This window comes from Thunnus thynnus, chromosome 16 (assembly GCF_963924715.1).
Source record: "Thunnus thynnus chromosome 16, fThuThy2.1, whole genome shotgun sequence".
Classification (NCBI taxonomy): Eukaryota; Metazoa; Chordata; class Actinopteri; order Scombriformes; family Scombridae; genus Thunnus; species Thunnus thynnus.
This window is the reverse complement of record NC_089532.1, coordinates 9,092,245-9,110,136: the sequence shown is the minus strand read 5'-3', so window position 1 is coordinate 9,110,136 and position 17,892 is coordinate 9,092,245. Positions and strand designations below refer to the sequence as shown.

General features: G+C 42.5%; 1 protein-coding gene across 5 annotated transcripts in view; it reads left to right on the top strand.

Annotated features, from left to right (window-relative positions):
* The window catches only part of dnmt3ab (DNA (cytosine-5-)-methyltransferase 3 alpha b), a 54,877-nt gene that overhangs the window by 19,554 nt on the left and 17,431 nt on the right, over positions 1 to 17,892 (top strand). For 3 of the 5 annotated variants that reach the window (XM_067615135.1, XM_067615133.1, XM_067615134.1), the window contains exons 5-8: positions 4,503 to 4,549; positions 5,922 to 6,068; positions 16,252 to 16,605; positions 17,484 to 17,642. In XM_067615135.1, coding sequence (XP_067471236.1) covers positions 4,503 to 4,549; positions 5,922 to 6,068; positions 16,252 to 16,605; positions 17,484 to 17,642 — 707 coding nt within the window. The remainder of the gene's footprint in view (positions 1 to 4,502; positions 4,550 to 5,921; positions 6,069 to 16,251; positions 16,606 to 17,483; positions 17,643 to 17,892) is intronic. The other 2 variants (XM_067615137.1, XM_067615136.1) reach the window with 1 other exon arrangement.

Genomic DNA, 17,892 nt, shown 5'->3' with positions numbered 1-17,892 from the left:
AATAACATGAAGTGAAAATGATTTTACATTTTATTATGCAAAACCATTTCAAATTTAATTTGAGCACACACCACTGAATCAGCACCAGCCACAGGGCATCACTGATATAAATCAGTGAGGCATTGTTGGGAGAGAGTGGTGCTGACAGGTAGTTTTAAGTCCAAGATGGAGATTAACCATATCACTTAGCGGCCCACCCTCTCCTACTTTTTAGCCCAATCCATCTCTCTCTCTCTCAGCCACGTGCCTCTCTCGCCCTTCTCTCGGCCGTAGCGACATCGGCTATGACCTTGATGAGGAGTGCAGTAAATAAAGCCAGGGGAGGAGCGACTCGTCTCCTGGCAACGAGCCTCTGTTGGGAGCTGGCAGGTCTCTGTTGTGGCCGCCTCCCTGTCAGGGGGCCCTGCCAGGTGGATGGCGTCGTGCCCAGAACTCTTTACAAACTGAGTCTGCACTCTGTATCCACCTGATCCGCACTTCTAGGATCTGTTACTTCACTTGGAAGCAAGAACCAGGATCTCTGTTTGCTTGTGGTTTGAATGGATCAAAACGGGCTTTCCGAACCAGGAACACAACCCTGCTCTCAAGTCTTAGTTCGGGTCCAATGCTGCTCAGCTATAGTATGATGAAGGCGTGAATACGGTGGCCACAACAAAAATCTGGATTCAATGTTTTAACCTTGATGATGATAAATACATTTAAAAAAAATGTTCAAAATTGTTAACTTTCAGCAGGGCTCCTAATAACGTCAAATCCGCTTTAGATGATCTGTGTATCATGTTTTAAATAAGCTAAACTGTGCAAGCATTAGCGGTTATTATATTGCACATAACGCTATGAAATACTTGAGGACATAGACTGAAAGCAAGTTGTGACAGAAGAGTGTGACCAGGTAATGAATTTTTTAAGGGACAGATGATGCTTTATAAGCTGTTATAATCACCTGAGGATGCACCTGGTTATTATTCTAACTATATGGTTACTATTATCGTAACCCTACAATACTGTTCTTAGTTGATATGTATCTAGACAGCTTCTAGCCTTTTCAGCCATAAAATGCATTGTTTTTGATCACAAAGGTCATTGAACATGTTTATTTCACTTGATCATCTGCACAGTCCTCCATATTAAATCTTGCAGCAGCCTCTTTCCATGATGTTAAAACCTGAAGCCCCTGTTTGGTGGAAAGACGTAGTTGTGTCAACAGCCAGGTATATAAATAGCGATGGCCAATAGCCTAGATTGAGAGAGTCATCAGTGATTTTATTATACTAGATTAATAAAAAAGTTTTACATATTTAGTTTTAAACACCCCAGTATCAGTTAGGTATTTTGTACAAAAACATTATCTGACACACAAGAAGAAGTGATGTATTTTACATTTTAAACAGAAGCAACAAACAGTAGACTGCTGGGAATGAACAGAAAGAGGAACTAGGTGGTTAGTATAAACACTGTGTTAGCCACAAAGTCAAAGAAAAGACTTCCACTCTGAGAGGTCTGTGCAGGGTCCGCAGCTCCCACAAGACCTGCAGCAGATGTTTGTGACACATTTTCTTTTCTTTCAAGGCTGCAGGCAGGGATCAGCAATCACGTTTTAATGTGTGATCATGATGCAGGCTGGATAGTTTGCTGTTTGCAGGCTCGTGCAACAAATTGGTATTTTGCATCAGTTAGTAAGTAATGCTTGATGTCTGTGAAACACTGAAACAGCATTTATATGATTTCATGCATTCAGGAGTCAGGACATTAAAATCATATGGAGGAATGAGTCAGTAAAAGGCACTCAGGGCGGCAATGGCGAAAAGACCGACAGGAGTAGACATGTGCAATCTTAAAAAACAGGCCCACATAGACTTTTAATCGAGATTACATCAGCAGAAAGATTAGATTTACCTTAAAAGTACTTAACAACTAATCTGACTCTCACAAAGATGGACATGCAGGGATTTATTAATGGCGTAATTAAACAAGTTTGACTAAAGGGAGTGTTGGTATATTCATCTCAGAGAGGACCTTGGTGGGAGGCAGTGTGGTGGATCGATAGCCAGCTAAACAGGGTTTCTGTTATCCATCTGGAGGGCACAGGAAGGATTTGAGCTCCGGCTGGAGTGGAACTGAGCTCCAGCAATACGAGAGCTGGAACCCGCTCAAACTGGCAAGGTATACTCTCTGTGGGCAACATTAGCCAGCTCCCCTCACAAACCCAGTGACCTTGGCAGTCCGCACCGCCTCACCGATTTGTTATATAGTCACTTATTCCCGATGAGGAAGAGGAGACCAGGAGAGAGAGGGATGGAAAAAAAGAGCAAGGGGGAGGGAGAGGCAGGGGGGCTCAGCTACACATGGAACCAACTTGAAGAGGCTGCTAAGAGAGCGGACTATTGTTTGGACAGGTCTGTAGGGTACTTCACTAACAAGCCAGTGTTGGCTGTGCAGAAAACATGCCATCAAAAGTTGTCCTTAGCCTCTCAGGCTTCAAGTGTTATGATAGTGTTTGGGCTCGGACTCAGCAGATAGTCATGTTTACTCAGGCTGTGCCATCATGCTAATTTAGGGCACAGCTGCCTGAATGATGTGTGTACACTCCACTGGTGTCATAGCACTGAGCCCGCACACTTTTAGAAACACTTGCTTACATTCAAATTAAACATTGTGAAAGTGATACCAGAGGTGTTGGTCTTCTGGGCTTCTGTGATGAAGCTGATTTTGGCTTCTTTATCTGTTTTTCTGCTGCCGCTGAGGGTGAAAAACTTTTCATGAATCATGAATCCTGACTGCCGTCCTAGTGTTTCAGTTGGGTGGTATCCATGCTCCCTGGCTAACCCCTCTCTGCTCTACTGAACACAGGAAAACAATGCTGAATGAATAACATGCCCTTGTTGTTGTGGACCTCCAGATGTTAAATCATGGCCAGGTTAATGGGAAATCCCAACTGTAGCTTTTATTATGTTTAAGACATTTTTATTAGACTGCGGTTTCAGCGCACATTTCTGTGCTATTTTTGATGGTCGTTACCCTGCTGCACATCTCACTTTTGGTTTTGCAACTTCCTCTGTATATATGGGCATTTTATTTCCTGTGCACAATGTTTGTCTTTATAAGGAAAGTGTTGATAGTGATCAAGAGTTTTGAATGCTTACTATCCATCAGTGGTATTTAGATCCTTTACTTAACTAAAAGTGGCAATACTTCAAATAAAAAAAGCTCATTTACAAGTAAAAGCCTTGCATGAAAAAAATGTTGCTTAAAGGTGACATATCATGCACACTTCCAGGTCTATATTTATATTCTAGGGCTCTACTGGAATATCTTTACATGATTTACAGTTCACAAGTTTAGTTTCCGGAGGCTACGTAAACAAACAATAGCAGTATGATATCACTTCTTTTTCTCATTCTTTATTAAAAATGTGCAAGAGGACAACACAAACAACTTATGGAACAAATTTAGCCAACTTTAGTAACAAAGGCTAAGGAACAGATGACCTTTAGTGGGATTTTTTCACATTTTCTAATATTTTATAGATTGATATGTTAATTGATTAATCAAGAAAATAATCTGCAGATGAATCAGTATTGAAAAAGTTGCAGCTCATTATGCACTGCTGTCCAGTGAAACCTGCTAATGAAGATCAGGTGATAGAAAGCTCCAGCAGCCAAAAGCTACTAAATGGGCCTTGTGCTGATATTGTTTTGTGCTGTTTCGGAGGCCAAGAAAGAACATAAGTAGCCTTAGGTACATGTACCAAAAAATGTACTTAAATAGAGTTTTTGTGTAAATTAATTACTTTTCACTACTGTAATACGCATAACTATGTTGTCGGCTATACTGCTGTTTTCTTTTCCTAATACAGACAAATACGAGCTTCTGTGTATCTCTGTAGTCCACTTCTACATAACTCAACTGCAGCAAGATGAGACTCATGTCTTGATCCTGTAGATTCTGTGGAGATTGGCAGGGAGATTATATACGGCCCCAGAGTCACAGAAGTGAAGCAGTATATTGTTGCCTTTACGGCTCAGTGTCAGTAGTGTGGGAGGGGCCATGCTAATAGCAACCAGCTGTGTCTCTCATGAAGGGGGGATATAAGGTCAGAAGTGTGACATTTGCCAAAGTAAACCTGGCCCCTCTCCACACTCATCATAACCTGGGCAGCTACTCCAAACCCTCTGGGTTGCATCAAACCTTCATATGGCACCTGAGTGCACAAGCTCCTGCGATCACAGACGAATTTGCACTATGAGCACGCTTAAGGAGTTTCCCGAGCCAGTATCTCTGAGCAGTTTTATCAATTTGACTTTAATTTGATCAAATGCATTGTTAATGGGATTATGTGAAGGGTGAGCTTAACAATTTGGGTTAATAAATGTGTCATATGGTTTATTGATGAATTAGAGGCCACTCGGGTTAAACACAGATACAAGGAAAACCGATGTGGCCAATTTCCACTCTCCTATGAATGATTCAGGCCATCCATTGTGTCGCTGTCTTCTCTCTAGATGTGGAGCACAAGGAGGAGGATGGCGGTGATGCAGTCAAGACCGAGGTAAGATTTCTGCTCTGTTGTGTCTTTGTTCTCTGGCTGATGTAACTCTTGAGGTGTCTTTCACACTTGCCAAGGCTCTAGCTGCCTTTTGGGGGCGAATTACCGACCTGTCACCGACCTTGAATCCTCTGTTTGCCAGCATGACAGATAACCGTGGCGCAGGGTTGAACAGAGGCAAAAGCACTTTTCTTGACTTGAAAACAGACAGTTTTTGTAGCAGAAATACTAACTATAGGTAGATTCTTTATCTGATCATACTGGTATGTTATCATCATCCAGCAATTTCCTTCTTTTTCTTTTATTATGTACTTTTTATTGTAGGACAGGTTGTATGCTTGATGAAGGGAGGTTTAGGTGTTGTTTTGCATGACTTTAACTGGGCAGGAATAGTCTGACATTTTGTATACACTTATTCGCTTTCTTGCCGATAGTTACATGAGAAGATTGGTGCCAATCTGATATCTGTTCTTTCAATATGTAGTTGGAGCCAGCAGCCAATCAGATTAGCTTAGCTTAAAAACTGGCAGCAAAGGGAAACAGCTAGTCTGGCTCTGTCCAAAGGTAGTCATATGTAACGTAACCCCTTGTAACTCCACAACTTGTTTTAACTCTTCAATTTTTTTGTTTGAATTTAACAAAGCTATAACATGTTCATTAATGAGTTTTAGAGGTGCTGGTAGGCAGATTTTGTTTTTACCTTTGGACAGAGCAAGGCAAGCTGTTTCCCCCTATTTCTAGTCTTTATGCTACACTAAGCTAACTGCTACTGGCTTCAGTTTCATATTGAAGGGACAGATATGAAAGTGGTTGTCATCTAACTCTGGCAAGTAAATGATAAAGAACATTTTGCCTTCTGCTCTCCCACAAATGTATGGCGAAAGCTTGAACTGGATGTATAACCGTATGTACACCATTGCTAGACTAGAGGCTTTGCATAGTTGCATATCATCAAGGTCCAGAAAAAGCTGAGTAGTTCTCTTGCCTTTGGACTTGAAAGAAATGGTACCTAATGGTGTATAGATTTGAAATATCAAATACACTTGGGAGCTTATCGTATCAGTTGGTGCTGTTGACCTTGAGACTGTTGCCAGGGAGTTGTGATTAGACACTGTGGCATCACTTATTGCTGCCCAACCAATCACAAGCTGATAGCACCATAGCACAGCACACCAACATGTGAGTCATCATCTTTTTAGAAATTAGACAACCCCATCACTTCAACTGCAAATTACTCACTTGTTAACTAGAGTCTGTCTCACAGGCTCTAGGACAGATTGGACGCACAGATTTGCTGTAAATCTGGATGCCTCCTTTCGAGAGAAAGAATCAAAAACAAGTAGCTAACTTTTTTTTTTTGTAACACCTTAAACAGGGAGGTCGAGGGAGGCTGCGAGGGGGAGTTGGTTGGGAGATCAGCCTTCGTCAGAGGCCCATGCCCAGAGTAACCTTCCAGGCTGGTGACCCTTATTACATTAGCAAGCGGACCAGAGAGGAGTGGCTGGCCAAGTGGAAGATGGAGGTGAGTACCCCAACTCTGTCCCAGCCACCGTCTCAGGGGGACGATAGACAGCAGTGTGAGCAACAGGCGTGGACTACAGCTGCCAGGGTTCAGGGTAGGGCTTGTGGTGTGTTCACGGCCAAGTGTATTTGATGGGTCATTTGATATCTCATGAAGGTACCATTTATTTCAGTGGATTTCCAGGGCTGTTGGCTCGGTCGGCTCCTGCATTTCCTGGCTTTGTTCTGTCTATTGTATTAGCAGAGGACAGATCACATGCAGCTGCAGTGATTACATCTGTTTGATGCCTTGACATGATTCATGCCTCTGGAATGAAAATGTTGCTGTAATTTTAGATTTGTATCTTTCTGACTGTGTTTGATGTCATGAAGCTGAAGAAAGATGATTCTGTTTTAAAAGTCAGCTCAATCAATCAATAAATCAAGTTTGTTTATCACATGTAATCATATAAGGTACAATCACAGTTAAATGTAATCCCATCAGTGCATTAAAATAGTTTAAATACTGTAGAATAGGAATAGTAATAAATATATGTGTATTATTGGGTGGGTGGGGGGCATCAGTCAGTGTTTGGCAGTGACCTCATTTAGGATCCCAGTGACCTTAGCATGATGGCCTGGTGTATCTGGTACCTTCTTCCCGACCACAGCAGGGAGAAAAGGCTGTTATCTCTGTGGTTGGGATCCTTAATAATTCTCCTAGACTTATTCTTGCAGTGCCTGGTGTAAATACTCTGTAGGCAGGGTAGAGCACTACCTATTGTATGTTCTGCTGAACGAACTACTCTTTGTAGGGCCTTGCAGTCCAGCTCAGTGCTGTTTTTAGGGGATACCCAGAATTTACGCAGGTGTCTGAGGTGAAACAGCCTTGCCTTTGCCTTGCCTTACTCACCACCAAGTCAGTATACAGTGCCCAGGTCAGGCCCTCGATGATTATGGACACCAAGGTACTTGAAGCTGTCCTCCCTCTCCACCGAGGACCTGTTGATATTAAGGGGGCGTAGTTCCTTCCCTGCTTCTTCCTTAAGTCCACTGTCAACTCCTGAATCTTGCTGACCCCCACCCTCTCCACTGAGGACCTGTTGATATTAAGCTGGGCATAGTTCCTTTCCTGCTTCTTCCCAAAGTCCACTATCAGCTCCTTAGTCTTGCTGACGTTCAGGAGTAGGTTGTTGTCCTGACATCAAAGGGCCAGGTCCTCTACTTACTTCAGGTAGGCCTTTTCATTGTTATCTGTGATCAGGCCTACCACAGTTGTGTCATCAGCGAACCTGATGATGGTGTCAGAGTCGAAAGTGGCTACACATTCGTGTGTGTACAGCGAGTACAGCGGGGCTCAAAATGCAACCCTGGGGTGCTCCTGTGTTAAGGATGAGGGTAGAAGAGGTGTGTCTGCCTACCCTCACCACCTGGGGTCTGCCCATCAGGAAGTCAGGGATCCACATGCACAGTGAGGTGTTTAATCCCAGGTCCTTGAACTTTGTGACAAGCCTGGAGGGAACTATGGTGTGAAACACTGAACTATAGTCAATGAACAGTAATCTCAGATAGCTCCCTTTCTTTTTCAGGTGAGATAGGGTGATGTGGAGGATGTGTACTATGGCGTCCTTCTTTGATTGGTTGGGACAGTAGGCAAACTGTAGTGGGTCCAGTGTGCTGGATAGTGAGGAGGAGATGTAATCCTTGACCAGCCGTTCAAAGCACTTCATCACTAAAGACGTGAGTGTCATTGGACGGTAGTCATTCAGGCAGGCTGGTCTTGTTTTCTTGCACAGGAATGATGGACTTGGGTATGACAGACTGAGCCAGGGACAGGTTGAAAATCATTGTGAACACCAGCGCTAGTTGGTCAGCACATAGTTTGAGGACCCACCCACTGATACCGTCTGGTCCCGCTGCTTTCTTGGTGTTCACACACTTGAAAGTCCTCCTGACATCATGCTCAGAAAAGGTGATGAGGTGTGAAAGGTGCACCCACCCATCCATTAACCTCTGCTTCAGCTGTTTTAGCTTTTTGGCTGCCGATGGCCTCAAAGCAAGCATAAAAGTTGTTTAGCTCACTTGCTAGAGATGCATTAGCACTTGACAAGGGGGTGCAGGTGTGGGCTTGTAATCTGTCATGGTTCTTAGACCTTGCCACATGCTTCTGGGATTACCCTCCTGGAATTGTAGTTCCACTTTCCTCCCATAGTCCCTTTTTGCCTCCTTTACTGCTCTTTTTATGTTGAAGGATGGTGCCTTATAATTGTCCATGTTTCCAGACTGCAGACAGTGTGTTTACGGCATCCAGGATGGTTCTGGTAATCCATGGTTTCTGTTTGTGGAATGATTTAACTGTATTTTTGGGTACAGTTGCTTCTGTTGTTTCACAAATTAAAGTCACCACAGACTCAGTGAATCCATTGATGTCATTGGTGACGTTGACGGTGGTTGTCGTGGAACGTGCTCCAGACTGAGTCATATAGTGCAGACTGTAGGGCGGCCTCTGACTCACCTGACCATTTCATGACCTCTCACATCATGGGGGGAATGCATCAGAGTTTGTTCACGTACTTTGACTTCAGGAAGATGGCCGCATGATCACTGAATGTGGGTAGCATTTCCGCTCTATAGCCGTTTTTGAATGGCTTGAAGCAGTGGTCCAGAGTGTTTATTCCTCTTGTGGCACAGTCAGTATGTTGATGGAAGTCAGGCATAACTTTTTAAGGTTAGCCTGATTGAAGTCTCCAGCTACAATGAGCGTGGCAGCAGGATAACTGGTCTGTGAGCAGTTCAACTCTTTGCAAAGATCTGACAGGGCAGCATCTGCACTCGCCTGTGGTGGAACATAGACTGACCAACGGAAATCGCCTTGGTAGGAAGTGTGGTTTCCATTTGATCGACAATAACTCCATATTAGGTGAACAGGAACGGGATAGCATTTTAATATTCCCACTGTCACAGCAATCCTTATTCACCATAAAGCACATGCCTCCTCCTTTTTTCTTGCTAGAGTCCTCTGTTCTGTCAGATCGGTATACAGAAAAAGAGGCACCTGTTTGAATGGCGCTGTCCGGTATTCCAGGCTTTAGCCAAGTTTCAGTGAAACAAAGGACATTACAGTTACTGATATCCCATTGGAAACTGATGTGGGCACAGAGGTTGTCCAGTCTATTGTCAAATGCCTGTACATTGGTTTGTAGGATGCTTGGCAGAGAAGATCCATGTGGCCAGGAATGCATGCCGGTGTTTAATCCCTCCATGTTTACCTCGGTGTTTCCTCCAATGTTAAGTTGGAGGAAAGACAATTCACCCAAATTCCCCCAAAACATATTTTCCCTCTTACCCCTAATGGTGGCGAGCCAGATATTTGCAAAAGTTTTGAAAAACTCATCGTCTCTTTCCAGAGACAAAATCCGTGTTAATTTGTATAAGCCACAGACCTTGCTATCAACTGATTTCACTGGGACTATTTCTTTGATGGAAAATAGTTCAAGTGAAATTGTCCACGTAAGTGTAGAGTAAGGTAATAAACAGCTGAATGTTTATTCTTGACCTAGGAAACAGAAGTTAACAACAATCTCAGCACAGAGTTAGTTTCTTAGCTGCTTTGCAGCTTTCGATTGATCAGATTTTTGGGATCAAACACTCTATCTGCTAAGACAGATCTTGTGATATGATTGAAAGCTCTAGAACAGCTACTAAGTGGACTGTGGTGAGATTGTTTTGTCAGTTGTTGTTTCAAGAATTAAGAAAACACTTTAAATTTCAACTTTTAAGTCAAAATTGGAGAAGAAGTCCATGAAAGTGCTCTGAAAAAGAAAAATTTGAAAAATAACCTGTTAAATGAGCAAACTGTCATCAAGTGACTTGATTAAAAACTCTAGAAAAGCTACTAAATTGTGGATCTTGTGGTGAGAATGCTTTATCAATGAGAATAGTATTTTTTTACTGCATTGAGAATGATCACACAGCTCTCCTCTGTAAATGTGGCAACTTTTCCAAGGTCTCATTTCCTTTTGGAACATTGTTAAAAGCTCCCAATGCAATATGATGCAGTTAATCCTTATAAATATAAGTTCCCCACATTGCTCCTTACTTAGTCATGTTAAATATGACTCCTAGTAGTAATGTGATGTAGTGCAACTTCATCTGTTACATAATGAGGAGTCTCCGTAGTATCAACATGGGGTCTTCCATTTCTTCTGTCTCCCCGCCCCCCTCCGCTCTCCTCTGGAGAAGGCTCGGGGAGCGGCCATAAAAATGTCTCGAGGGAGGAAATATTGCCAAATTAGCAGGACATTCCGGGGTCCTACAAGTGAAATGTAAAATACGAGGGAAGTAGGGAGTTCACATTTTCCAAAGAGAGGTGGATTTTCTTGAACAAGTGGCTCTACAAGGCTGAGATTTAAGGGGATTTGCAAGATGCAAATTGTGGCTCTGCCTGTTTTTTCCCCTTTTTCTCATCTGGCATATTGCAAGCTTTGATCTAATTTTCACAAAGACTGATTTGTTTTGGCATCAAAGCCTTCCTGAGGAGTAATATAATGCATAGCCTCTTTAGTTTGGGTTATGTTCTTGCCACAGAGCATTTTGTTGTTGCATGCTCCTGCAGCAGGGAGGACATGGTGGCTGAAAGGGTTACTGCTGTCTTGCACTTTCTCCAGGAATGGGCTTTCTCTTTTTTTCATGTGCCTTGTGTTACAGTGGACCTCTCCGTCTCTCCCTCTCTGTTTCCCTCCCCCATTCTTCTCCTGACCCCTCCCCCAGCTATGGAAATGAACTCTGTGCTATGGATATGAGGGTGAAGATGAGGTTTGCAGCAAATTTCCAGCCCTGCTTGCAAGACAGCCTCTTGGCTCACTGCCAACATTTTGCAAGTCCTTTCTAGCCAACCAGAATTCCTGTCGGCAATCACCTGACCCTGAATTCCCAGACAAAGAAATGTTCATGCTTTCTTTTTTTAAGCGATCTCTTCTACCCCGAGAGTGGGGGTGAAAAAAACTCAAGCCCCACACTGGATTATGAGGGTTGCGCGCTGGCGTGTATGGGTATGTGCACTGCATTGTTTGTTTGATAACACGGGGGGATAGTGTGCATGTCTGATTAGCCTGCTTACAGTGAGGGGAATATGCTGACTTCAGGTATTTCCACGAGAGTTGTTGTGGACCATCTGCTCTGCACGGCTTAAAGGGAAACCGTCTCTTTAAAAAGGAAGAGTGAGCAGGCATTAGCCGTGTTTGGGAAAAAGTTGCTTCTTTGAAAAAAGTTTTTCCCGTGGGGTGAATATGTGCTGAAACTATTTCCTGTTTCGTAGCAGCGCCTAGAAATGTCAGAGTAGCATTTTTTTTTTTAGGTCAAATATATTTACCTAGAAATGTTGCTGTTTTCTCAGAGCCACTGTGATTTCACCTTACAGAAAATTGAACTAGGAAAGAGGTCTAATTGTTGTGTAGGCCTCAAAGCCTTTTCCTTTGTATTATCATGCACTTTGTTCTGTTTGACGTTGGACATAGATTTACTGTAAGAACAGTAATTTGATTACTTGAACAGATTTTAAAGGGCTTTCGAGTAAACCGGGCACACTCCTCAGGGAGCTTTTTTAACAACTCCACTTGTGGATTCATGGGGAATTCTGTTTATGTATTCATGGCTGTGTCGGTAATATTCCTAATTATCTCTTAAAAGGACGCAATACAATGAGAACCAGATGGCCTCTTTTGGTGTGACCCCCCAAGGCCACTCGTGAAATACACAGCCTTTGTATGGATCTGTGCTAAAATCAGGCTAATGAATGCGTTAGCCACATCGCTGCACAACAGAACCTGCCACTTGTGCATTTTCAGACAGTATCTCCACTTTAAAAAGCAGCCTTTTCAAGTTATAGGATCAGTTTTTGCAGAGTTTTTTGATCTGAGCACCTCGAGTTAACTACACCTGTCGTAACTTAAGGGAAGTTTTTTTTTTTTTATTTGTCTGCAGTCCTGCTCAGCAGATGAGCTTTAGGTCGTTGCACTGAAGACATATCTCACTGTATAATCCATCAAACAATTACACAAAACAGTCCCCGCTGCGTCTCTCCAGCCTGTTGCGCATGAGAGACTACTGCATTCAAAGGTCAAACTCTTTTGTGTTGCTTCAAAGGCTGGCTGTCACGTTGTGTGAGGAAGTAATGTTCAGTGACAGTTTATTTCATCTAACTTTTACCTTTGCTCGGAGTTTGCAGAATGCATGTTTGTTTTGATCGTAGAAACATTTCCTGCTACTTTATCATCTCTTTTTCTAATATCCAATTTGTTAAAATCTGTTTATACCACAAGAAAACTTTAATTTTATTAATGTTTTCAATGATAGTGTTTCATTTAAACAACTACACTTTTGACTCTTTGACTCTTTGACACTTGTGTTGTTCCCTTTGAAGTTAACAACCTTATAATAGACTGTTGTTGTCTTATAAATAACTGAAGCTACGCAATAAATGTGACCTTTTTGTTAACAAGTATAGCCCAGATTGGATACTATGGTATTATCTGAGCACCCCAGAGACCAATATCTCTTCTCTTTTTTTCTGCTTCCCAGTGCACTCTGTCACCCTTTGAGCCCTCAGGGTATCATGCTGTACAGACTTCTAAGTCAGATTATCCCGTATTGTGCACCCAACATGTCTCTACACTCTGCCAGAGGCCTAAAGGGCTTCTGTTTTCACCTTTCTTCTATCCATAGCAAAACCTACGATTACTGTAAGTACAGTAACTTAGGAGTTTTCCATTATATTAATAATTAACACTGTTTTTCCACATGGGTAAAATGTGTAGATGTTTTCACTGTGAGCTTGTTTAAACACAGTTGCTCTCCTGTGTTTATATCTATAGTATGTCTGCTGTCATTTTTGTTATTTGTCTTCAGCGCAGCGTGACAGCAGATATAAGTGGTGGTATTTCTGAGCTGTCAGTGACGGGCAGGCGTGCGTAAATGATAAAGACCGCATTGTGTCTCCACTACCTCCTTTCCTATTTTCCCCTTTAGACTCGGAGGGCCTGTCTTGCTGGTGGAGCTGCACACACTGTGAGGCCCCCAAAAGGGGGCATTTACAACTGGGAAAAAGTCCAGAGACAAATATCTGGTTCTTATAGCCACTGTACTTTCTCTCCTCCCCCCACTGGCATTTTCAGCGTCACTTTCTCATTGGCTCTGAGGGGAAGGAACTCTGGAGACAGTTTGACCCCTAAACACATCAAAATGAGCACAGTAACAGTAGCTGGGCTGCTTTATTGCCATTTACAAATCTCTCAGTATACCTGTGATTGCAGGTCACCAGACATGAAGTAGCTTACTCTGACTAAATTCATACCCTTTCTTGCAGTTACTCTCAGTCAGCCCACTTCTTCCCGTCTGCCCTAGAAACTACTCTCCTGACTCACCAATATGATTACAGATTGTTTCTCCCTGTACACATAACGCATTTAGCAGTTTAATTGACATTTGTTAGTTTTTGCAGTTTACCATCTGGAACCACACATCCAAGCAGGCTGTCGAACACTAACTCCAGTGTGCTTGTGCTGGAGCCAAGAGGCCTAACACATATGGCCAAGGGCTTTGAACCATCCATCCAGCACTACAGTACAGATATTTATAAACCACAGCAGAGCCTCTTGATTGAAGAGCACATGTTTCTACTCTTCTGCGCAGAAACCCCTCCCCACGCCGTCTAGGCACCACCTCCCCTTAAAGTCCCAGTGAAACGGAAGTTAGAGCATCTTTAGCTTCTGTACTGTGACATATTTCCCAGTGAAATGGAATATTTGAGTGGTTTCAGTTACAAGAGGGATTTAAATCAAATCCTTCGCATTTGATTGGATCTCTAAAATAGTGGGCAGGGCTTACAGAGTTAAGCGCGATACAGAGCTACAGAGGACTGTTGGCTCCACACACATCTCCCTCACCTGTTGTTAGATCAGGAGGAGAATGAGGGGAGAGATGAATGAATTAGACCTCGGCCACATTGTTTTGGAAATGAAAAACAAAGTTTTTGCCCACTGATATCCAAACACACATCTCATCCTATCTCTCTCCACATTGCTCCGTTAGCTACTACGACCCACAAACGCTGTAGTGCGGTTTTATATAACCGATGTGGCTAACTACTCGCCCAAAGCCACATTTGATTGGATCAACTTTTGTAAACGCCCCTGATTGCAGGATGAGTCATCAAACATTTGAAACCATTTTACAAGAAGAGAAAATACAGGGAATTTGATGTGAAAATACTCCAATACTGATTTTTTTGGACATATATTTGGCATATAACAAGAGATAAATGAACAATTAACACAGGCACACAGGATTAAAACTGGGAAGATGTACTTTTCATTTGACCGGGACTTTAAAGGCGCTATTGTTTATGAGACACACTGGGAGAGAGGACGGAGGATTGCGCTATACTCCCTCTCTCTCTGTCTCTCTCCTTCTTGCCCTTTTTCTCCTCTTCCCACACACCCAGTTCAGCTCTGGACATTTACAGTATGTGTGAGACCTGAGAACCTGAGAAAGACTTGAGGAAAGTAAGCACAGCTGTGCATGGCTCTCACGTGGAGCCTATAGTATGACTAACACGTGTTTACATATGGGACAGCAGATATATATTGTGTGTGTGTGTGTGTGTGTGTGGGTGTGTATTTAAAAGAAAAAAGAGTGAAAGAAGGAGAAGAAAGTTAGCATGTGTGTGCATTCGAGTCCTACCATGTGTGTGTTTTAGAGAGAGAGAGAGAGACATCAGAATGAGTGCAGCTGTTGGGGATTTACTGTGAGAGGCTTAAGTCCCGGCTGCGTCTCGTCCTCTGTGATCGACCTAGCGGTTCAGTGTCAGGTACCACAAACCCAGTGAACTCTACGCTGCAGCTATGGACACTATAGAGTTACTGTATACAGTGCTGTTGATGAATGGGCCTTACAGTCAGAGATAAAGACGTGTTTACAAAGGCTTTCAGTCGCCCACAATCGAGATTCTGCACTTACACAGCAGAGCTGTGTGAGAGCAGCACTTGTGTTATACAGCTAAATGATTATCATCAGTCTCTGTTTATACCTGTTAGTAAGATAGTGTTATTGTGAATCCTGCATGGCCAGGATACCACGTAGCATGCATTTCAACTTAAAGCTGCACTAATCAATATTTTTATATTAACAATGGATCAAATGACTATATGTGATGTGATGGGTGTCACTCAAAGTGGAAAAACCCACAGAGAATTATCACCTGACTCTGCAGTTTCCCCTTGCTCTACAGAGCATTTTAGCGTCTTTGAGCTCATTGTTTTGGTTTTAAGGCCATAACTTGACTGTTTTGGTTCACTCACACCGCTCTCATCAACGTTGAGTCCAGCTGCAGCGGGCACCTAGTTTTAGTGGAGCAAAAAAGTTCTGATAAACTGGCCGTACGCTGTCTGCTCAGCACCAAACGAGAAAATTAGCAACTAGCTGGTGAACATTGTGGAGCATTTAGCAGCCAAAGAGACGGAGGAGTGCAAAACCGAGGGGACATTGGACTTACATTTGTCAAGTGGTCAGAAACATGAATCCAAATAAATGCTAATATGTCTGTTGGATCATCTAGCGGTGAGGTTACAGATTGCAACAAACTGAACCCCCATCCCTTCCAAGGGTGTAGGAGAACCTATGGTGGCTGCAAAACTTGCAAAAAATGCAAAAAGGCCCTCTGTAGAGCCAGTGTTTGGTTCGCCCATTCAGGGCTACTGTAGAAACATGGCGGTGGACCCGCTCTCTATGTAGATATAAAGGGCTCATTCTAAGCTAACGAAAACACAACAATTCTTATTCAGATGATTACACACTAATTAAAACATACTTATGAATATTATATTACATTTCTGCCAAGTCCATTCTGCCAGATGCCGCTAAATTCTACACACTGCACCTTTAATGTAGTTTCTGGGAGATTTTTCTTCAGCTGCCATGCTTGTAGATCCGTGAGTCGATGCGAAAGTCTAACATATTTCCTGATTTAAACAATAATTTTTCTGAATTTCAAAGTTCTTGTAAAGGTTTTTGTCAAGACAACAACCCTGTATTTTTGTTGAAAAATGTGTTAATATTTTAGAAAAGTAAGGTGTACAGCTGGTTTCAAAATTTATTCAGCCTCTGGAAAGACCTGAGCTCATCTGTGTTGTCACTGGGCTGTGTTTCAGGCAGAGAAAAAGGCCAAACTGATGTCAGCGATGAATACGATGAAGGATCACAAGGAGAGGGAAGCAGAGACCCAGAGAGAAGAGGTCTCTATAATCAAGCACCCGCCGCCTTCAAAACAGCAGCAGCCTCAGCCGCAGTTGCACACTCAGTCTCAGTTACAGCCTCAGTATCAACAGCAATCAAAGCCGTCGCTGCCACAGCAACAACAACAACATCAGCAGCCACAGCAGCAGCAGCAGCAGCAGCCTACTGACCCCGCCTCCCCCACTGTGGCCACGACCCCTGAGCCTGTCGCCATCGGAGGTGGAGACAAGACATCCCCCAAGTCTGCAGACACTGAGCCAGAGTATGAGGTGAAGTCATTTTGAGATACTGATTAATGTCCAGTTGTAGTAACTACCAGGATTTTACTACAGAGATTTCTATTGGAAACAGGATTTAGAGTAAGCCCGGGGTTAATCCATGTTGACTAAAGCAGCCATGCTTGTTTTGGGAATTTATTCACTTGGGCTGTTATACAACTGTCAGCTTCATGGAGATCTGAAAGTTTACAAACATACCAAATATGTCATGTTGAATTTTTAGGGAAATAAAATTATGTAAAGTTATGCAGAATACAACCACAGTGCATTTACATTGATGTAATGCTGCAGCATAAAAAACAAGGTTTTTTATAGTATGTTTGTATATTTCACTCAATGTAGGCATTACACAGCTTCCAACATATACAAATATGTATAAAGTATTGTTATACAGGGTGTAACTGTTATCAAAATATAAAAGGGGAGTCATTTGAGTAATAATTTGCACAGGCTTTATACAACTATTAATACAACTCTTCTCACATATGTAGCACTACTACAAAAACTTTGATGTGCACAATCCATTGACTTTCCCTTTAATGGTGTATTTAAGGGGGGAAATGAAGAGTTTCCTGAAGTTAGATGTAGTTATTTATGCATTCAGTTTAAAGATGTTCTGTTATTATAGCCTAAACTATCACTCTGTAAACCAATTAGTCAATCAACAGAAAATTAACCAGCACCTGTTTTGATAATTGATTCAATCATTTTTCAAACAAAAATGCCATAAAATCTCCTATTTCCATCTCTCAGTTTTGAGGATGTGCTGCTTTTTTTTTATTATCTTGAAACAGGCAATATTTAAAATGGTTTCATAATTATGCCCAGAAGTTAATAGTGAGTGGATGATTCTCATTATTTGGCTGCAGGACGGTCGTGGTTTTGGCATCGGCGAGCTTGTTTGGGGAAAGCTGCGAGGGTTCTCGTGGTGGCCAGGCCACATCGTATCCTGGAGGATGACGGGACGAAGCAGAGCTGCTGAGGGAACCAGATGGGTCATGTGGTTTGGAGATGGAAAATTCTCAGTGGTGAGTGTTTAGAGCCCATATAAATATTGCTGTCAGGTGATTTTTTTTTCCCCACTAAGAATTAAGCAAAATTTCCTTCTTTTCTCTCTTCATATTATTATCTCCACTAGGCGTAAGCCTGGAGGGGATCATGTGTTTGGTCCTGTGTGTCGTGCATGTGTGTGCGTGTGTGTGTCCATGTGTGTATCTGTCTGCAACTAATCCCGCATACTACTAGACCCATCAGCCTAATATTTTTTGTGCATATTTA